The sequence below is a fragment of the Hemitrygon akajei genome, chromosome 4 (genome assembly GCF_048418815.1).
Source record: "Hemitrygon akajei chromosome 4, sHemAka1.3, whole genome shotgun sequence".
Lineage (NCBI taxonomy): Eukaryota > Metazoa > Chordata > Chondrichthyes > Myliobatiformes > Dasyatidae > Hemitrygon > Hemitrygon akajei.
Window position 1 is genome coordinate 131,020,682 of NC_133127.1, and position 24,225 is coordinate 131,044,906.

The 24,225-nt window shown below is 42.4% G+C and overlaps 1 protein-coding gene across 1 annotated transcript in view; it reads left to right on the plus strand.

The window, feature by feature from the left end:
- Positions 1–1,200: 1,200 nt before the first annotated feature.
- Positions 1,201–24,225, plus strand: part of cwc15 (CWC15 spliceosome associated protein homolog) — a 49,873-nt gene continuing 26,848 nt past the window's right edge. Inside the window, exons 1-4 of the mRNA XM_073043314.1 lie at positions 1,201–1,296; positions 4,485–4,665; positions 13,283–13,395; positions 17,885–17,967. Of these exons, the coding sequence (XP_072899415.1) occupies positions 4,535–4,665; positions 13,283–13,395; positions 17,885–17,967 (327 nt within the window). The 5' untranslated portion in view covers positions 1,201–1,296; positions 4,485–4,534. The remainder of the gene's footprint in view (positions 1,297–4,484; positions 4,666–13,282; positions 13,396–17,884; positions 17,968–24,225) is intronic.

Consider the following 24,225-nt stretch of genomic DNA (forward strand, 5'->3'; position numbering starts at 1 on the left):
CGCTTAATGTAAACTCGAAGTGAGACCCGCATTCCCAGACTCCCCTGTCTTCCTTTGAATTAGTTTAATGTTTTGAAGTTATAAAATATAATGTCTACTTTGTTGCATTTTCTGCAAGTTTTGCCTGTAAACCTGCATTGGTCTGGTTTATGTGAGCCCCTGCCACAATGAGAACACGATTTGTTCAGCCAGGCCGGTTTCTGTTTAGATGTTGCAATTTTGTTCATGCTCACCCTCTTTCCAGACTGCAACTCAATGGTGTTCCTGTCTGCTGTTTCCATTGATACGGCGATTTCAAATGTATCTTTTTATGCTTCAGTTAGGAGACATTTTTGAATGCTTTCTTGGATCATTTCTCAGTGCACCATTAAGCCCATCTGACAATGCTTGGATAATTTCTTCAATCAACCACAAAAGCTAAAATGGTCTCCCCTTTTATTTGATCCCACTTATGAAACTTAAACCATTCTGTAATCAACAATGGTTTTGGTTCTAAGTGTTCGTGCATTACGTTCATGAACAGCAGAGCTCATTTCGGCTGGTTTGCTTGGAACAGTTAAAGTTCTAAGCGAACTGTATGCTTTTCCATCCACTGTACTCACCAACACTGACACTCATTTTCATCAGCTATTTCAGTTGCTTCGAACTGTTGCTCGATTTGTTCAGTATACACCGTCCTGTTATCTATTGTGCAATTGAATGCGTCTGTCTTTGTGATGTAGCTAGTCATTTCTGCTTTTTATTATCATCATCCAGTTCTCACTTTTTATAAACCCTTGTCTGTACTCATTACTTCTTAATTTTGTCCTTTTTCTGCCTTTTTTGACACCTCACAATATTGCACTTTTCCAGAGGTGAATTAAACCAAGCCAATATTTAAAAAAAAACCCATAGGAGCCTGGTTATTTGTCTACCTTGTTTTTCTTTCCCTTTTTTCTTAGCGAGGCGCTCATACACGACATAACAGCTTTTACATACTTCTTACATATAATGAATGATGCAAAGAATACTTAATCAAACAATGTGTTCAGGACATTACTGAAATATTGAATACACTACAATCTCCACTCTGTCTTTCTGTCTAGAGGAAGGGTCTTGACCCGGAATGTCGGCGGGCCTTCTGACCCGCAGACATGAAGCGGCAGCTTGGTGCCTGCTTGTACGAAACCGCGTTGGTTCGCTTCGCCAATCGGCCGCCGTAGCGTGGGGCATTGTGGGACAAGTGAGCGCTGGCTCCGGGCTGAAACGGGGCCGTCGTTCTGCAGCCGGCGGTCGGTCGGTCGGTCGGTCTTGCAGGTAACTGGCGCTCCCGACACCGGGCTTGCCGGGGCAGGGTCTGGGCTGGGAAGACCGTGTACGCGAGTGAGTAGAGTGGGGGGAAATGGGGCGGCCCTGGCATTCGAATAGCTAAAGCTGGTTTCCGGATCTGTGGGTTGGCGGCGTGTGTTTACTGTGTGCGTGTGTGTGTGGCGCTGTCACGGCCCCCGGTGTAGCTGGAAACCGGAGGGAGATCGGAAGGAAACAGGCGGGTGGGAATGGAGGTGGGGTGGTGGTCTAACATCTCACGTATCGCGCTTTTCCACAGGCGAATTAAAGCAAGCCAATATTCAAACATTCAAATCTCTAGTATAGATAAAGGTCCAACTTAGAACTTGATAGTGACCAGGCAGTTCATGAATTGGTGAACAATGATATTCATTAGGAGACAAACATTATCTAGGTTTTCTGTAAGGACGATTATCAAAGTGCGTGTATGTCACAAGGTATACTACCTTGGGTTTCATTTCCGTACAGGTACTTGCAGGAAAATAAATAACAATAGAATTGTGAAAAGCTGTGCATAAACAAAGACTGTCAGTGTGCAAAAGAAGAAGAATTGTGCAAATAAAAAGAATAACAGAGCATGAAATGTAAATTTCTGGAAAGTAAGTTTGTAGGTTATGGAATCAGATCAGGGTTGAGGTGAGTGAAGCTATCCACGTTGGTTCAGTGAAGCGGTTGTAGGGTAATAATTGTTCCTGAATCTGATGGTATGGGACCTAAGGCTCCTGTACCTTCTACACCATCACAGTAGTGAGAAAAGAGCGTGGCTTGGATGATGGTGGTCCTTGATGATGGATGCTGCTTTCTTGTGGCGGTGCTCCTTGTAAATGTGCACAGTAGGGGGGAGGACACTGCTTGTGATGGACTGGGCTGCACCCACCATTTTCTGTAGACATTTCCGTTCCTGGGCATAGTTGTTTCTATACTTGGCCGTGATGCAGCCAGTCAGGATACTTTACATCTATAGGTTCGATCAAGGTTTTAGATGACGTGCAAGTCTACACAAACTTCTAACAAAGTCAATGCACCCTGTAGTTTCAACCTAGAATTTTCAGCTCATTTGCAAGTTAGTTACTTAGCACACTTATTTCTCAATTAGTGACGAGAGTTTATCACTGAGATTATACTTTGTTGTGTTTTGTTTAGCAGACTGCAGCCTGGCAGTAGCTGCCCCAGCTCTCAACCAGAGGCCAGGAGATAAAGACAGTACCATGGTTAACTCCATGTCATCCTGCTGCCTATCTTTTGCCTCTCTGTCCTGAATTAATCATCAAAATTCTTGAGTTTGAAATGAAAATTGGAAATACTGTTGATGTTCAGATAACATCTGTGCAGGGGAAAAGTGTTATTGTTTCAGGTCAAACACGAGGAAATCTGCAGATGCTGGAAATTCAAACAACAACACACACAAAATGCTGGTAGAACACAGCAGGCTAGGCAGCATCTATAGGGAGAAGCGCTGTCGACGTTTCGGGCCGAGACCCTTCGTCCTGATGAAACGGCCCGAAACGTCGACAATGTTTCAGGTCAACAGCCTTGTATCAAAATATTAACTTAGAAAGTTACCTGGGTTTTCATAAAACAGGATAAATCCATTATGGGTAATTTGTTCCTTATTGGCTTAATCTTAAATAGGATTTACTCATCAAAAACTGTTTGACTCAGTTTTGTAATATTGTCACATCTTTGGATGACAGGCCCAGAGTAAAGGATGGGTCAGGCAGGGTGTCAAATGACTATTGGGATCATTTCAACAGGTGTTGAGTGATTTTTTGAGTGATGATCTGCACTTACCCCTGTTGTAGATTCTGACAAATAGGTTTAAAAACATGGGGGAAGGGTGGGGGGGGGGGGATGCGAATCCTTGTCAGAAGTTCTTCCATAAATGATTTGCAGAAATTTCAGGGTTAAAATCTTGATCTTTCTATGTCAGATATTAGTCAACCTGTTAACAAGGTAAGGTTTGCCACTAGATTGAGCTGTGTTGGCTTATTAAATGATGTTCAGTCTCTTTGAATAAAAATCCAAAGTTACTAGTGGGTGTTCATTATTCTACCCTGAACACTCACTTTGGTTGGATGGAACCAGACTGCAAAATAATTAATGAACTTGGCATTGAATGGGAGTATTGATAATCTCAGTGGAGGAAAATTGTCAAAAAAGGTAAAAGACCTGTAAAAGCAAACTATAATAATTACAGGATATTAGAATTGTAGCAGCACTCCCTTGGGTCAAAAGTCTGCGCACGATAATGTTTAAAGTAGAGCTGAACTGATAGTACGTGGTTAGTTTGGCTGCCAATAAAGAGCAAGTGGTAGGAAAAAGTTTTGTTATTTGCTATGAAATGTGACGTCCCGAAACTCCTCCCACCCAAAGTTGTTTAGCTCTGCTAAATAATGTGCAAGTGTACAAGAGGTGGGTTGAACCAATGAAGAATTTAAGTAAGTGTACACTGTTAGGGAATAAGCTATTTCCAATGCAACACACACAAAATGCTGGAGGGACTCAGCAGGTCAGGCAGTGTCTATGGAAATGAATAAATAGTTGACGTTTTAGGTCGAGACCCTTCATCGGGAGCTATTTTCAATGTTTTTTTTTAATACTGTGCCTATTAACTTCTTTTACCACAGTGATATTTTTGTATAAAAATGCAAAGGCAAAATACTGATGCAAATGCAGAGAATACTTAGCGGGCCAGTAAACATTCACTGAAAGCACAAAGAGACTTAGTGTGTCTTGTATTTCCAGCATCTGCATGCTTTTTCTTGTTTGTAATATTTCAGGTCATTGTTCTTATGAAGATTGAGTTTATTTTTCCCATATTGAGAGAAGGAAGTGACCAATCCCCAAAGCACACTTCTAAGATGATGGTAGAAGCAAATACATAACAGTGTGCCAGAGGCAGTTAGACAGACGTGTAAAGAAAAACAGGACCTGTCCAGGTAGATGGGATTGGTTAGATTGGCAACATGGTTGGAGCAGACAAGGTTGGCCAAGAGGACACTGCTGTGCTGTGCTGTGCTGTTGAACTGTAAAACAAATTATCTTCACTGATACAGCTTGACCTGTTGGGTCTTCATAACATTTCTGTTCTTGTAATGATATTTAAGCACGGTTTAGAATAATTATTTACTTGGTTGAAAGTATTTCTTCGTTTTTAGGAAGTATAATCTTTTGTCCTGCATAAACATTTTATATTGGGCATTTAAAAATGACAACTGCTGCTCGACCAACTTTTGAACCAGCGAGAGGAGGGAAGGGAAAAGGAGAAGGAGATCTGAGTCAACTTTCCAAGCAGTACTCAAGTCGTGACCTTCCGTCGCATACTAAAATAAAATACAGGTTAGAAGATGCTGTTCTTTGTGAGTGTTTTCTTTTCATTCAAGCTTTATTCGATTGTGCAACAAATTAATTGACCAGTGATAGTCTATGACAACATAATTGTGTCTGTGAAATTTTTTTGCTGAACAAGAATATGGTATTTAATTGAATATTTAAATGATAAATGAAAAGATGAATATGTGGTAAACATTTTATGTTTCCTGATAGAAATAAAATAAGCAAGTAATCCTGAACCACTTCTATGATGTGCATTTATAATTTATTCAAAGTATTGAGATCCAAGCAAATGCTTTGGAGAAATTAAAGAAATATAGCTTATTTGTTATATTTTTGATATGTTTGCAGTACCCTTAAAAATAGGCAGTGATGTTTTCCATTTTAGTGGTGAACTAGCAGGAGAGCAGAGTTGGTAGAATGTTGGTAAATCCTTTGAGTCCCCTTCAATAGCTTTTTAATCTTCCTGTAGTGTGGCAAAGAGAATTGAATTGATAGGGTTGGTGGAATGATTAAAGAAAAACAACTAGATATTCCAGGCTGCTGTTAAAGTTTTGAAATCTTTCACAAACATCACCTTGGTAATTTATTAAAATTATAATGTTCTCATTCAGGTGTAAGAACTCTGAACTAAATACTAAGTTTAAACCATAGTCAATGAGGCACAATCGCAGTAAGATTAACCATTTACTGTTCACTCTTCCACATTAACGTATGGTGAAAACTTGATAAAACAATACAAAATATATACAGTATTTGTTTCCTTCTTGACATCACATTTACATGATAAATACTTGTAAAAGTAAAACTACAACACTATATTACATTAAAGTACAACATACAGTCAGAATCTCCCTACGCCATCAATTGGCTTTAAATACACTTAACAAACTATCCAGCAACGCTTTCAATAACACAAGAAAATAAACTTTATCAACCGTCATTACTTTTAACAGAATCAGCATTAACATTTTAACTTCAACATATCGATTCTCTTATAAACTTAAGGCGTTGCTTCTATGATGTTTCTTAGTGCGTAGAATGAAAACTTTTCTCAAGCTGATCCTGCACACACAAGCCCCCTCCTTCCCGTTTCTCCAAACCGGTATTTTCCCACAAGACGCGGTGAAACCGGGTGTGACGTCATTGCATGCCGCGATACATCACAGACAACGAATTTACTTTCAACAACCTTAACTTTAACTAGAAAATAATTACAAACGAATTACTAAAGTGAAAATGTAATAAAGCTAAACAAATGCCTAAAGGGCAACACACTCCCTGCCTGACCTTCGTAAGGTCACTATGAACATAATACAAAACTTCAGTCTCTAAATCAGTCCTTAGGGAGAAGTAGAATGACTTCTGCAACTGGCCTTTGGTAAGTTTTCACATCACCTTGGTCAGAAATTTTCAACTCAGCCTTCCTGACATGTGGATCCCTACCAGGGAATGTGGCAGTGATTCTGGCCATTGGCCAGCAGTTGCGGGCGATCTGCTTGTCCCTGAGCAGGACTAAATCTCCAACTTGAAGATTCCTGCGAGATTCTGTCCACTTTTGTCTGTGTTGCAACAAAAGTAGATATTCATGTCTCCAACGGGACCAGAACTGATTTGCGAGAGCGTGAACCTGTCTCCATTGCTTTGTGTACAAATCCTTATTGGAGAAGTCTCCAGGTGGAGGAGGAGCTCCTGTCTTCTGCGTAAGGAGCATTGGTGGTGAGAGTATGAAGGGGTTTTCCGGGTCAGAAGACACAGGTAGGAGTGGTCGTGCATTTATAATAGCTGTGACCTCTGCCATTAGTGTGCACAGTACCTCGTGGGTCAGTCAGGTGCGTTGCTGCAGAAACATTGAATCAAGAATCCTTCTGACGATACCAATCATCCGCTCCCATGAGCCTCCCATGTGAGAGGCGTGTGGTGTGTTGAACTCCCAGTTGCATCCCTGCTGACTGAGGTACCTTTGCACCATTTTGTCCATCCCGAGCTCCTTGGACGCTCCAACAAAGTTCGTGCCGCAATCTGACCTTAACTGTTTTGCAGGGCCTCTTAGTTCAAAGAAGCGCCTGAGAGTGTTAATGCAGCTGGATGTATCCAAAGATTCGATGACCTCAGTGTGCACCGCTGTTGAACTCATGCAGCTGAACATGATAGCCCACCGTTTGCTCTCTGCTTGTCCTCCTCTGGTGCGTCTAGTGATGATAGTCCAGGGACCAAATACATGGAGCCCCACATATGTAAAAGGAGGACAGGCATTGAGGCATTCTGGTGGGAGGTCCGCCATACGTTGAGTTTCCATCTTCCCTCGCAGTTTCCTGCAGGTTACACATCTGTGGAGTACTGAGTTGATCAGTGTTTTGCCTCCCAAGATCCACAGTCCCGCTGCCCTGATTGCTCCCTCTGTCGGGTGACGGCCCTAATGCCTTACCTGTTCATGGTGATGGCGAGTGAGCAGTAAGGACACATGGCTGTCTTTGGGCGCAGGATTACTGGGCTCTTTTCTGCAGCTGAAAGGTGAGAGTGTATTAACCGGCCTCCAATACAATTGAGATTGTCCTTCAGGATCGGGCTGAGTTTCCTCAAAGGGCTGTCCTTTGGTATTGGTTTATTAGCTTGGAGGGCTGAAAACTCCCTTGCAAAGGCTGCTCTTTGAGTTGCTTTAAGGATGACGTCCTTTGCCTGGGCCAATTCGTCCGCAGTGCGAGGTAAGTTACATTTGTGCCATCCCTTGCATTTACTATTTCAGGATGAGTGTTTGTGGGATCTGGCCATGTGAATGAGGAACGCAAGTCCTCTCACTAAGGAATTCAAAGTGGAGAACCGCTGAAAGCGTTCGGTTATACATATTGATTCTTCGAGGTAGGTGACTGCTGTTTGTATTTGTGGCCGAATTTCTAAGTCTCTTTGGGGTTCGATCAGCTCAAATGTCTCGCTCATTTGAGTTTTTTCTGTTGGTGGCTGATACAGGAAGGGGGGTCTGGTGAACCAGGAAGTCTGCGCCAGACGGGATGCAGGTAAGGATCTCGATGCAAGGTCTGCAGGGTTACCCTCTACATACATAGTGCCATTGTTCAGGCTTTGATGACAGGCGGATACGTTGAACTCTGTTATGAACGTACACATAGAAACGTTTTGATTCATTATAAATATAACCAAGCACTACTTTGCTATCCATGTAGAACTTGGTGTCTTCTAGCTCTAGGTCTAGCTCGTCCTGGATAAGATCTGCCATTTCCACAGCCAGGACAGCTGCGCACAGTTCAAGCCTTGGAATTGTCGGTTCGGACTGAGGAGTGAGCTTCGCCTTACCAGTTACAAATCCTACTTCAACTTGACCATCTTTCCCAACTGCTATCAAGTAAGCCGCAGCACCGATGACCTTGGTTGATGCATCTGAAAAAACACACAATTCTCTGTGCGCTGCCTTGGTGAGTGAGGTCGCAGTGTACCTACGTGGGATATGAAGCTGTTTTAGGTCTTGAAGTGAATCTCTCCAAGCTTCCCATCTGCTTAGCTTGTCTTCTGGTAGGGGAGTATCCCAGTCGGAGAGCTCAGAGGGAAGTTCCCTGAGAAGGACTCTTCCCTGGATCGTAACTGGCGCCAGTAGACCCAAGGGATCGAAAACACTGTTGACAGTGGAGAGAACTCCATGGCGGGTAAATGGCTTGATCACGGTCGGCACGGAGAACGTGAATGTGTCAGTTGTAATCTCCCAAAGGAGGCCCAAACTCCTTTGTGTGGGTATGGTTTCTTCATCTAGATCTAGGTCTTTGTTTGCCGGTGCACAGTCATCGTGTGGAAAGGCTTCCATGACTGCCTGACAGTTTGATGCGAAGACTGACTGTCCCAGTGTCCTGTCGGTTACTTTACTACACTTGTTAAAGCCTTGTCGTGCTTCCTTGATACGCATGAAGCTTGTGCAGGGTTGAAAAATTGAATGGCGGCCACTCTCTAGCACATTGGTCTTGAGTGTGTTAACTGTCGGTTTGTGTACATTGTCAAGGCACACCTCTCCTATCGCCACCCAGCCCAGATCCAGGTGTTGGGCAAAGGGGGCGTCATGTGGTCCATTGACCTGCTGCCTGACCTTGTGCACCTGGAGAACGTCTCTTCCGAGTAGCAGGAGTATTTCTGTTTTTGGATCCAGTTCTGGGATGTGCTTGGCAATGTGGTGGAGATGTGGCTGGTGTCGCACTGCGCTTGGCGTCGGGATCTCAGTGCGGTTATTCAAAATTTCATTGCACTCTAAGAGCGGAGGGAGACAGATGACAACTTTACCATCCAGTGACTCGAGCTGGAAGCCTTCTGCCTTCCTGCCATATAGAAACATAGAAAATAGGTGCAGGAGTAGGTCATTCAGCCCTTTGAGCCTGCACCGCCATTCAGTATGATCATGGCTGATCATCCAACTCAGAACCCTGTACCTGCTTTCTCTCCATACCCCCTGATCCCTTTAGCCACAAGGGCCATATCTAACTTCCTCTTAAATATAGCCAATGAACCGGCCTCAACTGTTTCCTGTGGCAGAGAATTCCACAGATTCACCACTCTCTGTGTGAAGAAGTTTTTCCTCATCTCGGTCCTAAAAGGCTTCCCCTTTATCCTTAAACTGTAACCCCTTGTTCTGGACTTCCCCAACATCGGAAACAATCTTCCTGCATCTAGCCTGTCCAATTCCTTTAGAATTTTATATGTTTCAATAAGATCCCCCCTCAATCTTCTAAATTCCAGCAAGTATAAGCCTAGTCAATCCAGTCTTTCTTCATATGAAAGTCCTGCCATCCCAGGAATCAATCTGGTGAACCTTCTCTGTACTCCCTCTTTGGCAAGAATGTCTTTCCTCAGATTAGGGGACCAAAATTGCACACAATACTCTAGGTGCAGTCTCACCAAGGCCTTGTACAACTGCAGTAGAACCTTCCTTCTCCTGTACTCAAATCCTTTTGCTATGAATGCCAACATACCATTTGCCTTTTTCACAGTCTGCTGTACCTGCATGCCCACCTTCAATGACTGGTGTACAATGACACCCAGGTCTTGTTGCATCTCCCCTTTTCCTAATCGGCCACCGTTCAGATAATAATCTGTTTTCCTGTTCTTGCAACCAAAGTGGATAACCTCACATTTATCCACATTAAATTGCATCTGCCATGAATTTGCCCACTCACCTAACCTATCCAAGTCACCCTGCATCCTCTTAGCATCCTCCTCACAGCTAACACCGCCGCCCAGCTTCGTGTCATCCGCAAACTTGGAGATGCTGCATTTAATTCCCTCGTTTAAATCATTTATATATATTGTAAACAACTGGGGTCCCAGCACTGAGCCTTGCGGTACCCCACTAGTCACTGCCTGCCATTCTGAAAAGGTCCCATTTACTCCCACTCGTTGCTTCCTGTCTGCCAACCATTTCTCTATCCACATCAATACCATATGTTGCTAGGCTGCCTGAGCAAGTTCTAAGGTAGTATGGGAACTGATTACTCTCTACATTGAACAAGTCAAATAACTCTGGTCTGACTAGTGAGCAATTGCTCTGGTCATCCAGAATTACGTAGGCTTTGATGGCCTTGTCTTTGGCTCCCTTAGGGTACACCTTAGTGAGGCAGATCTTTGAACAAGAACGGCTTGACTGACCTTGACCACAAACTTCTGTGCAGCTCGAGCTGACAACAGTTGTCCTGGAGTGAGCCTCTCCCTCCCCGCCGTCCTGTTGTGGGGGTGAAGGAGCGTTGTCGGTTTGCGGTAACAGGCCGGGGTGCATGGCCCCATCATGATTAGTGCTATTACATTCCGAGCACCTCAGGGGGATCGTACACTCTCTAGCGAGGTGAGAGGTAGAGGAACAGCATTTAAAACATTTTTTTCTCCTTGAGAAAGGCCATTCTCTCATCAAAGGTTTTTTTTCTAAACGTTCTGCATTTTTTGAGGGGGTGGGGTTTGTTGTGCAATGGACAATTCTTGCTAGGGTCATTGTTAGTTGTAGAGACTTCAGTTTTACGCACCGAGACAGGTTTATTGATGTTAAAATTATTCGAAGTGGATTTGACTGGCTTGGTGTAAATTGTACTGCTACCTTGACTTATGAAGTTAGGGTCGTTTCGCTTCTTCGCTTCCTTGCACACAAACCTAGTGAAATACTCAAAGGGAGGAAATCGACCACCATTCTCTTCCTTGTACTCTGAGCCAACAGACACCTACCTTTTCTGCAGCCCAAATGGAAGTTTGTCTACGATTGGTCTAATTCCGTATGAAGTATCTAGATATGACAGGCCAGTTAAATAGCCATCTTCTTTAGCGCCTTCAATCTCCATGAGTAGATCTCTGAGCTCTCTTAGCTTAGTGTGGTCCTTGGCTGACACCCTAGGAAAATTTTCCAGCCGTCAAAATAGTGCTGTTTCAATTATTTCAGGGGCCGCATAGCACTCCCAAAGTCTCTCCCATGCTTTGCGTAAGGCTAGCTTGGGGTTGTTGATGCACACTGAACATATGCATCTCACCTGTTCGCATGATTCTTTTCCCAGCCATTTTGTCATAAGATCCAACTCTTGGGTTGCTTCGAGTTGGACTCCGCTGGTAGCGTTAGCGAATGAGGACTACCATGCACGGTAATTTTCAGGCTTACCATCAAACTGGTATAGCCCTGAAGTAACGAAATCTCGTCGTGTTAAATACTGTGCCATGGGTTCAACTGCAAATGGCACACTGGCTGGGGGAATATGTTGGTGGGCATATGACTGAGGGTGTACGTTCGTTAGGGGATTTGCTATTCTGACTTCAGCCTTTGCCTCTTCTCTCGCCAAATCTGGTAAGTTTGATGTTGAGAAGTATTTGTCATCAGCCCTTTCGTTCTCGAGTTTGTCGCAAGTTGCAAGGGTAAATTGTCTTCCTCAGATGGATGCGATGTAATTGGGCTTCTCTTTGACTCCTCATGAAATGGAACGTTAGCATATAAGTTTGGAGAGGAAGAACAAATCTTCAGGTCCATTTGAGATCGGACGTAGTCGCTAGTGCGTTCCAATCTGGTCCTTTCTGATGTAGATTTTACTTCATCTAGAACGTGCATTTCTTCAGCGCTTTCTAATATTTCTGCTTCCACCCTGGCAGCTTCGGCTTCTCAGTGTAGTGTCAGCACTTCTAAATCTGCTTCTATCCTTACCCTTTCCAACTGGTTTTCGGCTTCTCTGACAGCCTCTTTGTTTTGGTTTTCAGTTTGTCTGGCAGCCTTTTCCGTTTGGTTTTCGGCTTCTCTGGCAGCCTTTTCCATGTTCAGTTTTGCTTCCTGTTCAGCATATGACGCTCGCACCTTGGTGGTTTCTGCTTTAGCTCTTGCGTGGGCAGCTTTATTTGTTGATGCCCTACTGCTCCTGGTGCTGGATGGCAACAACTTGACGCTGGATCATGATGCCATCATAGCACTTGAAACACCTGGTAATTCCGCCTTTTCACTGTAGTGTTCTCATTCAGGTGTAAGAACACTGAACTAAACACCAAGTTTAAACTTTCGTCAATGAGGCACGATCCCAGTAAGATTAACCGTTTATTGTTCACTCTTCCACATTAACATATGGTGAAAACTGTTGATAAAACAATACAAAATATATACAGTATTTGATTCCTTGACATCACATTTACATGATAAATACTTGTAAAAGTAAAACTACAACACTATATTACATTAAAGTACAACATACAGTCAGAATCTACCTACGCCATCAATTGGCTTTAAATACACTTAACAAACTATCCAGCAACGCTTTCAATAACACAAGAAAATAAACTTTATCAACCGTCATTACTTTTAACAGAATCAGCATTAACATTTTAACTTCAACATATCGATTCTCTTATAAACTTAAGGCGTTGCTTCTATGATGTTTCTTAGTGCGTAGAATGAAAACTTTTCTCAAGCTGATCCTGCACACACAAGCCCCCTCCTTCCCGTTTCTCCAAACCGGTATTTTCCCACAAGACGCGGTGAAACCGGGTGTGACGTCATTGCATGCCGCGATACATCACAGACAACGAATTTACTTTCAACAACCTTAACTTTAACTAGAAAATAATTACAAACGAATTACTAAAGTGAAAATGTAATAAAGCTAAACAATTGCCTTAAGGGCAACACAAAAATATTGCTTAGTAATAAAGATATAAAGGACATGCAATTGATTCCTTTTCACCTGGTCAGTTGCTCAGCATTATAGTGCAGACCACTGCTAACAACACCTTGCACAGAGTGAGAGTATTCCCATTGATCTTTAAAATAGGTGCAGAGCTGCTAGGGCCGGGGTTCCCGACCTGAGGTCCATGGACCACTTTGTTAATGGTAGAGGTCCATGGGATAAAAATGGTTGGGAACCCCTATTCTAGGGGAGATGTTGTAGTCTATGTATCAATGGTTGCACTGGACAGAGGAGTAATACACCAAGTCACAGCTGCGGAGATTATTTTTGCTTAATGGAGCAGCAGTCTTAAAAGGTTAAAAGCATATCAGGAATCAACTAGTCTGAGATATGGCTATCTTCTGGTCCCTGAGACTGGTAGATTGTACTACTTTGGTTTCAAATGAAATGCCTTCTGTGTAGATGTATCAATCCCTCACAACAATACGTACTTGCAGACAGCCGACCCAGGATGTGCCCGAAGAGCTGCGTGGCCGTGACTTCCGCAGGGATCTGGAGGAGAGAGAACGCGTGGTGGTGCGCGAAAAGAACAGAGACCGACCACCCAGAGGTATGAAGTAACTCTCTTTTCTGAACTTCAGATTTCTTCTGGAATTAAAATTAAATTTTAATAGTGTTCTGTTCAGTTCCTGTCTGCCATATTACAGGAAGGTTATAACGATATTAAAGGGGGTTCAGAAAAGATTTAAGTGGCATGAAGAGAAACTTCTACTTTTATTCAGTTTCTGTTTAGGCTTCAGGAGGGAGCCTAAATTCTCCCAAATTTACATGATTTGGGAGAAAGCTAGTTCCACTAGTGAGTTGATCCAGTAGAAAGCCAGCAAGGACGTGATAGGACAAACAGCACCTTCTGTGCTGTGACCAGTCTGATTCTCTGCCTTTGATACTCAGCTGTGCCACCTCTGACCATCTAGATACACTGCTTCAAAGTAAATTTATTATCAAAGTATGTGATGTTGCCATATACAACCCGGAGATGTGTTTATCTGTGGACATATTAAATAAATCCATCCTAGAATAATAACCATAATAGAATCAATGAAGGACTGCACCAACTTCAGCATTCAACCAGTGGGGAAAAGACAAACTGTGCAAATACAACAAGAAAGAAACAATAGTAATAAATTAATAAGCAATAGATATTGAGAACATGAGATGAAGAGTCCTTTAAAGTGAGTCCATAGGTTGTGGGAGCATTTCAATGAAGGGGCAAATGAATTTGAGTGAACTTAACCCCTTTGATTCAAGAGCCTGATGGTTGAGAGGTAATCACTGTTCCCGAACCTGTTGGTGTGAGTCTTAAGGCTCCTGTACCTCCTTCCTGATGGCAGCAGCGAGAAGAGAGCATGGCCTGGGTGGTGGGGATGCAGATGATGGATGCCACTTTCCTGTGATAGTGTTCCGTGCAGATGTGCTCAGTGGTGGGGGGGGGGGTTTTACCCGTGATGGATATTGACAGACAATTGTATATTTTTTTCCCCACATCATATTGCATTTGTCAAATCTTTGCCTAATTACTTACTATACAGTGGCATGCAAAAGTTTGGGCGCTCCTGGTCAAAATTTCTGTTACCGTGAATAGCTAAGTGAGTAAAAGATGACCTGATTTCCAAAAGGCATAAAGTTAAAGATGACACATTTCTTAATATTTTAAGGAAGATTACTTTTTTATTTCCATCTTTTACAGTTTCAAAATAACAAAAAAGGAAAAGGGCCTGAAACAGAAGTTTGGGCACCCTGCATGGTCAGTACTTAGTAACACCCCCTTGGGCAAGTATCACAGCTTGTAAACACTTTCTGTACCCAGCTAGGAGTCTTTCAATTCTTGTTTGGGGGATTTTTGCCCATCCTTCCTTGCAAAAGGCTTCAGGTTCTGTGAGATTCTTGGGCCGTATTACATGCACTGCTCTTTTGAGGTCTATCCACAGATTTTCGATGATGTTTAGGTTGGGGGACTGTGAGGGCCATGGCAAAACCTTCAGCTTGCGCCTCTTGAGGTAGTCCATTGTGGATTTTGAAGTGTGTTTAGAATCATTATCCTGTTGTAGAAGCCATCCTCTTTTCATCTTCAGCTTTTTTACAGACGGTGTAATGTTTACTTCCAGAATTTGCTGGTATTTAATTGAATTCATTCTTCCCTCTACCAGTGAAATGTTCCCCATGCCACTGGCTGCAACACAAGCCCAAAGCATGATCAATCCAGCCCCGTGCTTAACAGTTGGAGAGGTGTTCTTTTCATGAAATTCTGCACCCTTTTTTCTCTAAACATACCTTTGCTCAGTGCTGCCAAAAAGTTCTATTTTAACTTCATCAGTCCGCAGGACTTGTTTCTGAAATGCAGCAGGCTTGTTTAGATGTTCCTTTGCAAACTTCTGACGTTGAATTTTGTGGTGAGGATGCAGGAAAGGTTTTCTTCTGATGACTCTTCCATGAAGGTCATATTTGATAAGGTGTCGCTGCACAGTAGAACAGTGCACCACCACTCCAGACTCTAAATCTTCCTGAAGGTCTTTTGCAGTCAAATGGGGGTTTTGATTTGCCTTTCTAGCAATCCTACGAGCAGCTCTCTCGGAAAGTTTTCTTGGCCTTCCAAGACCTCAACTTGACCTCCATTGTTCCTATTAACTGCTATTTCTTAATTACATTACAAACTGAGGAAGCGGCTACCTGAAAACACTTTGTTATCTTCTTATAGCCTTCTCCTGCTTTGTGGGCATCATTTGTATTTTAATTTTCAGAGTGCTAGGGAGCTGCTTAGAGGAGCCCATGGCTGCTGATTGTTGGGACAAGGTTTGAGGAGTCAGGGTATTTATAAAGCTTTGAAATTTGCATCAAAAATGTGCCCAAACTTTTGCATGGCGCTCCTTTCCTTTTTTCGCTCTAAAATTGTACAAAACAAAAATAATACACTAATCTTACTTAAAATGTTGAAAAGAATGTGTCATCTTTAACTTAATGACTTTTGGAAATCAGTTCATCTTCTACTCACTTACCGTAGATTCTGGACTACAGAGCGCACCTGATTAAAAGCCGCTGGCTCTAATTTTAGAAATAAAATCAATTTTTTACTTGTAAAGGCCGCACCGGATTTTCGGCCGCAGGTGTCCCACGTTGTAATATGAGATATTTACACAGAAAGATATTACACGTGAGGATTTTTTAACTTTTAATTAAATCCATATGGTAACAAAAACAAATACATATTGCAAATGCTTTTTTTCGAACCGTGCCTGTAACGCGGCTACTTTTAAATATACGTTGCGTATACTTCTTTACTGAACAACATTCCAATATCTCCTAACGACTGGTAAAAAATATATATACTGCAGCCTACCAGGAAAAGTTATTGATCGCCTTTAACTTAAAAGCAGCGTTTTCGCTCCGCCGCTCCCCCCCGCCGTCCTGTTTTATCGCAAACGGCATTTAAAAGCAGCGTTTCGCTCGGCTAATGTGCTCGCCCCCTCCTTCCCGTTTATCGCAAACTGGTATCCCACAAGACGCGGCGAAACCGGGTGTGACGTCATAGCATCCCGCGATGTAGTACAGAAAACAAATATAGTTAAAACTCTTCTAACTTTAACTAGAAAATGAATTACTAAGCGAAAATATTATAAACTAAATAACTGCCATAAAGGCAGCACAATGCTTTTCTTCGAGTGTTTTCCATGTTGATGAGGGTGAGTACAAATGACTGATTTACAATAATTTAATTGTGAAAGTGCGCTTGATTTATCGTACAATTTCATTGGACCTCTGAGAACTACTCATCAATTTTATTGGTCTACTGTTACGAGGCAAAATGTTTTCGGCGGCATGAAAAAAAATCATGTATTAGCCGCTCCGTTTTAAAGGCCGCAAAGTTCAAAGCTGTTCAAAATGTGGGAAAAAAGTAGCGGCTTAAAATCCGGAATCTACGGTAACTATTCACAGTAACAGAAATTTTGACCAGGGGTGCCCAAACTTTTGCATTTTTCCCTTTTGACAAATGTTAGGCTAGTGGGCCTGTAGTGTCCCTTTTAAAGAAGCTGCATTGATAAATAACAAATGAAATGGTACCTCCTCCATGTGTGGGGATATAAGAAAAATAAAACTAGCTTTTTCACTCACTACTTTCAAGTCTGATGGTCTGAAGGCTTTTCATTCTAATTTTGGTGGAGTCTAAGGTTCACTATTTTCTAATATTGGGAACAAAGCTTACTTGGGTAGTTTATCATGCTTATTGCATAAGATTATTCATTAGCATGATGTAATGTAGAGAGCAAATGGAGAAGATATTTGTTTCAGCTGCAAACTTGTTTGGTCATGAAGAGACTTTTCAACAACAGATGGGAAAGGTGAAAATTTACTATTTTATTTGTGCCTTTTTATGTAGTACTATTCCTAACTACAGGATTTCACAAACTTCATAAAGATCACTTAAATAATGAGCAAATAGAGTAAGCCTCTGATAATCCAGTTCAACTTCTAGTTCACCAGGGCTCCAGTGAGTTTGCAGGACATGGGCTTTTCCACTGAGTTTCATGCTTAAAAATCAGGATTTTCTTTTAAGTTCACTGTAGCCCTGTTTCTTGAGTTTAAACTCAAGAAAGCCGCATTTCCCATGCTCTCTAAGATTGTCGAGTCCCATATCCTACATTCCCTTTAAGTTTGCTGGCTTCACTGGACAAGTTATAGCACTGCTGTTTAGCATCTTAGAAGAGAGAAATGCAAAGTTTGTTGATGTGTCAGTTGGATTTATTTCCAATAGTCAAGAAAATCCGCCACCACTGTTTAGAGGTGTGGAAAGATCTATTACACCTCAGCTTAAAACATTTTAAATGACTGTAGCTCCAGTGATGCCATACTCCCGAAGTATTCTACTGAATGCCAGTGCTGATTACCTGTTTAAGTTTCTGACATGAGATGTTGAGTCCACATCCTTCTGCCTAGGATGTGAGAATAGTACTGACTGGTAAGCTAAGGCGGTCCCTTGACAGATAGAGCAGCAGTCCACTTATTGCTTTTTTAAATAAGTAATTTCTTTGTGGTTTTGCTTGTAGAACACACAACATCGTCTTCAAAGAGGCCAAGGCTGGACCAGATACCTGCAGCAAACCTTGATGCTGATGATCCACTGACAGATGTAGGTTATGACATGTACATTTTGTTTGCTTAAGAGAACATCTCCAATTTTCTAGTCATTTTTCCCTTATCTGTGTACTGCATGGTTTTTGAAGACTTCACCAAAAGGTGGCTGGTAAATTGAAAGAGATACCACCTCTGACATATTCTTCAGGAGTGTAAATTAGATCATCATAATTCCTGGATCTCCAGAGGAACAGTTTCACCCTGTTCAAGTAATCAGTGTGCTCTGCTATTTTGAGAGAAGACCAAATTTACTATCTGAACCACCTCAGTGAACCACCCATGTATTTTTATTTAACTAGATACTTGTAATTTTTGTAATATTTAATAACAGAAATATTGTTTTTTGCTCCACCATTCAATCATGGGCTGATCCATTTCTTCCAGTCATCCCCACTCCCATACCCTTTGATGCCCTGGCTAATCAATCTCTGCCTTAAATACACCCAATGACTTGGCCTCCGCAACTGCTCGTGGCAACAAATTCCACAGATTTCCCACCCTTTGACTAAAGTAATTTCTTTGCATCTTGTTCTAAGTGAGCGTCCTTCAATCCTGAAGTCGTGCCCTCTTGTCCTAGACTCCCCTACCATGGGAAATAACTTCGCCATATCTAATCTGTACAGGCCTTTTAACGTTTGGAATGTTTCTATGAGATCCACCCCCCCAATTCTCCTGAGCTCCAGGGAATACAGCCCAGGAATTGCCAGATGTTCCTCATACAGTGACCCTTTCATTTCTGGAATCATTCTTGTGAATCTTCTCTGAATCATCTCCACACTGCTTAACTTGCTTTTACTTCCATTGCCTATTCTTTGTGACATTCATCATATCTCCTGTTTTCCAACGATCTCAACAGCCGAACATTCTTTAGAAGCATTCACGTCACCTCTGGTGATGTGGAAGTTGCTTATTTGGTCCATTTAAAAATCAGCTGTCACTGAGAATCCTGTAATTGTCTTAGGACTTTGTGGTGACAGAAACAAATCACCCAAGACATCTGAAGCAATAAACATGGTGAGTGCCATCGGCCCTCAAGATTGGGCAGTGGTGGATCTCCTAGGATTGTAGAAGTACAGGTTCCCTCCCATCCGAAGGTAGAGCGGTCCTATGAAATGTCGTAAAGCGAAGAAGCATTTACCATTAACTTATATGGGAAAAATTATTGAGCGTTCCCAGACCCAAAAAATAACCTACCAAATCATACCAAATAACACAAAACCTAAAATAACACTAACATATAGTGAAGGCAGGAATGATATGATAAATACACAGCCTATATAAAGTAGAAATATTGTTTGTACGGTGTAGTTTCATTTATCAAAATCGGGAAGACAAAATCGATTTGGAGAAAAATAAATCGACACGTACATGGCTTCACGTACAACTGCCCGCACAAGGCTTCACAGTCACGGTAGTCTTTCTCATGGTAAACACACGTATAAAGCGGGCGTCTTTTTTTCATAAAAGCGAAAATCCTCTGGTTTGCGAAAACAGGTATTAATGTAGGTCTTTCGTAACAGCGAGCTATCGTAAAGCGAACGTTTGAAAAACGGGGGCCACCTGTATAGAAAAACTCTGATAACCCATTGCTCAGCATCTGACTCACTTGTTAGTTAAAAGTTTATGCTAGGAGTTTGGAGAGCTAGCAGGTTTCAGTCTTCAGGGCCCAGCACTGAATTCATTAATTTCAGATAACTTGTGGCTTCTCTGTTTGTTTTAGGATTGGCCAGTTCTTCAGTTTCCTTATCCACCTATAATATTGGCTCTTTTCTGTTCCCATAGACACTGCTGGATGTGCATTTAGGACCAAGAACACTGACAGTCAGTTTTGACAAACTGAAACTCACTAAATTGTTTTTGTACTTAAAGGATTCACTGAAAACATTATATATTGTGCAACATCCAAACCGTGAAATAAATATGTAGGAATAACATCCAACAGTCTCAAAAATCTGCTTATCCCCCACCACTGATGTAGTAACTGCAGTTAGGCTGTGTGGATCTGACTGACAGTCCCGAGGTGAAATTTTTGCCTTGCTGCAATTCTGAAGTAGAATCTAATATAATTATTGTGCACCGTCAGATGCATTGGATTAGAGGGGTGTATTTCATGAGTGACTCTCCTTTCCCCAAGAGTCTTGTTTTCCCATCACTGTGTGTCTGGTCTGAAAAATCACAAGATGCTTTTTCTGTTAGTAATAGAGGTAATTATTGATTGGGATTCACTCCTCTGCCCTTCAGTAGGATTGTGCCATGGAGTGTTCAATCAGAGCTAGAGAGCTGATGTAGTGTCGTTTAATTTCAGTCTCTGCGTACTGTACTGGATTATCAGTGAGGACTTTTTGTATGTTACTGCTGCCTGAATTGTATCACACTGGGCAAGAATATAAACAAATAAGACATTACTGATAAAATGAAAGGTAGGACAAGATCACTAAAGGCATTGAAAAAAACTGCAGATGTTAGAAATGTAAGTAAAAACAGAAGATGCTGAAAACATCAGATCGAGCAGCAACTGTGGAAAGGGAATCAAAATAAGATGCTTGAGTATAAAAAGTGTAAGAAAATACTTAAGAAAGAAATCAGGAAGGTTAAAAGAAGACATGAGGTTGCTTTGGCAGTCAGGGTGAAGGATAATCCTAAGAGCTTCTACAGGTATGTTAAGAGCAAAAGGATAGTAAGGGTTAAAATTGGTCCTCTTGAAAATCAGAGTGGTCGGCTATGTATGGAACCAAAAGAAATGGGAGAGATATTAAATGGGTTTTTTGCATCTGTATTTACTAAGGAAACTGGAATGGAGTCTATGGAAACAAGGCAGACAAGTAGGGGGGGTCATGGAATTTATACAGATTAAAGAGGAGGAGGTGCTTGCTGCCTTGAAGCAAATCAGAGTAGATAAATCCCCAGGAACTGACAGGGTATTCCCTTGGACCTTGAAGAAGACTAGTGTTGAAATTGCAGGGGCCCTGGCAAAAATATTTAAAATGTCGATATCCATGGGTCAGGTGCCGGAGGATTGGAGGATAGCTCATGTAGTTCCGTTGCTTAAAAAAGGCTCAAAAAGTAAGCTGGGAAATTATAGGCTGGTAAGTTTGACATCGGTAGTAGGTAAATTATTGGAAGGAATACTAAGAGATAGGATCTACAAGTATTTGAATAGGCAGGGACTTATTAGAAAAAGTCAGCTGGCTTTGTGCGTGGTAGGTCATGTTTAACCAATCTATTAAGAGTTTTTCGAGGAGGTTACCAGGAAAGTGGATGAAGGAAAAACAGTGGATGTTGTTTACATGGACTTCAGTAAGGCCTTTGACAAGGTTCCGCATGGGAGGTTAGTTAGGAAGATTCAGAAGCTAGGTTTACATGGAGAGGTAGTAAATTGGATTAGACATTGGCTCAATGGAAGAAACCAGAGAGTGGTAGTGGAGGATTGCTACTCTGAGTGGAGGCCTGTGACTAGTGGTGTGCAGTGCTGGGTCCATTGTTATTCGTCATCTATATCAATGATCTGGATGATAATGTGGCAAATTGGATCAGCAAATTTGCTGATGATACAAAGATTGGAGGTGTAGTGGACAGTGAGGAAGGTTTTCAAAACTTGCAGAGGGATTTGGACCAGTTGGAGGAATGGGCTGAAAAATGGCAGATGGAGTTTAATGCGGACAGGTGTGAGGTATTGCACTTCGGAAGGTCAAACCAAGGTAGAACATACAAGGTAAATGGTAGGACATTGAGGAGTGCAGTAGAACAGAGGGATCTGGGAGTACAGATACATAATTCCCTAAAAGTGGCGTCACAAGTAGATTGGGTCGTAAAGAGAGCTTTTGGTACATTGGCCTTTATAAATCAAAGTATTGAGTATAAGAGTTGGAATGTAATGGTGAGGTTGTATAAGACATTGGTGAGACCAAATTTGGAGTATTGTGTGCAGTTTTGGTCGCTTAATTACAGTAAGGATATTAATAAGGTTGAAAGAGTGCAGAGAAGGTTTACAAGGATGTTGCCGGGACTTGAGAAACTGAGTTACAGAGAAAGGTTGAATAGGTTAGGACTTTATTCCCTGGAGCGTAGAAGAATGAGAGGTGATTTGATAGAGGTGTATAAAATTATGATGGGTATAGATAAGAGTGAATGCAAGCAGGCTTTTTCCACTGAGGCTAGGGGAGAAAAAAAACAGAAGTCATGGGTTAAGGGTGAAGGGGGGAAAGTTTAAAGGGAACATTGGGGGGGGGGGGCGTCTTCATGCAGAGAGTGGTGGGAGTGTGGAATGAGCTGCCAGATGAAGTTGTAAATGCGGGCTCACTTTTGACATTTAAGAAAAACTTGGAAGGGATATGGATGAGAGGGGTTTGGAGGGATTTGGCCCAGGTGCAGGTCAGTGGGACTAGGCAGAAAAATGGTTCAGCACAGCCAAGAAGGGCCAAAAGGCCTGTTTCTGTGCTTTAATGTTCTATGGTTCTAAATTAATGTTTCATGCTGAAGATCCCTCGTAAGAGCTGAAAGAGTGAGAAAGCAAGTTCCTTCTAGGCTGTAGAAGGGATGAATAGGATAAGAAAGGGTAAGGTCAGGATTGCTGAAGTGTCTCCAATGTGTACAGAGCTGTCTGGTTAATAAATTATTGAGAGCTGCTGGAAAGCAAGCAAAAAAGACATCAACCACTGCTCTTTTCACTACTTTCCAGTCTAACCACAAAAGATGCTATATCGCCTTTTTTCTTCATTCCTTCTTAACATCCAGGGATCCAAATGTTCCTTTTAAGGTGAAGAACCAATTCACTTGAACTTTTTCTCAATCTAGTGTGAAGCATTTACTGCTCATGATATTCTGCCTTCCAAGTTAGAGAAAATAAATACAGATTGGATGACCACTTGTATTCAGTCTGTAGGGTCTATTCTCAGTTTCCAGTTGCCTGGCACTTTAATTCATTGTGCCACCCCTACACTGACCTATCTACCTAAGGCCTCTTGCACTGTTCTAACAAGATCTAACTTAACCTAGAGGAAAAGCACCCCTTCTTCCTTCTTCCTTGCTCCTACCCCACCGAAAACCCACATACCTGCCTGTCCAGGTAGACCCATTGTCTCAGCTTGCTCCTGCCCCACCAAACTCATTTCTGTATACCTTGACACTGTTTTATCCCCCCTTGTCCAATCCCTTCCCACCTATGTTCGTGACACTTCTCATGCTTTGAATTTTTTTCAATGATTTTAAGTTCCCTGGCCCCCACCGCCTTATTTTCACCATGGACGTCCAGTCCCTATATACCTCCATCCCTCACCAGGAAGGTCTCAAAGCTCTCCGCTTCTTTTTGGATTCCAGACCTAACCAATTCCCCTCTACCACCACTCTCCTCCCATCTAGTGGAATTAGTACTTACTCTCAATAACTTCTCCTTTGGCTCCTCCCACTTCCTCCAAACCAAAGGTGTAGCCATGGGCACCCGCATGGGTCCCAGCTATGTCTGCCTTTTTGTTGGCTTTGTGGAACAGTCCATGTTCCAAGCCTATATGGGTATCCGTTCCCCTCTTTTCCTTCGCTACATCGACGACTGCATTGGCGTTGCCTCCTGCACGCATGCTGAGCTCGTTGACTTCATTAACTTTGCCTCCAACTTTCACCCTGCCCTCTAATTTACCTGGTCCATTTCTGACATCTCCCTCCCCTTTCTTGATCTTTCTGAATCCATCTCTGGAGACAGCTTATCTACTGATATCCACTATAAGCCTACAGACTCTCACAGCTACCTGGACTATTCCTCTTCCCACTCTGTCTCTTGCAAAAATGCCATCCCCTTTTCGCAATTCCTCCGACTCCGCCGCATCTGCTCTCAGGATGAGGCTTTTCATTCCAGGATGAAGGAGATGTCTTCCTTTTTTAAACAAAGGGGCTTCCCTTCTTCCACCATCAACTCTGCTCTCAAACACATCTCTTCCATTTCCCGCACATCAGCCCTCACCCCATCCGCCCACCATCCCACTCGGGATAGGGTTCCCCTTGTCCTCACCTCCCACCCCACCAGCCTCCAAGTCCAACGTATAATTCTCCGTAACTTCTGCCACCTCCAATGGGATCCCCCTACCAAACACATTTTTCCCTCCCCCCTCTTGCTGTTTTTCGCAGGGATCGCTCCCTACGCGACTTCCTTGTCCAGTCGTTCCCCCCCCCATTCCTTCCCACCGATCTCCCTCCTGGCACTTATCCTTGTAAGCGGAACAAGTGCTACACCTGCCCTTAAACTTCCTCCCTCACCACCATT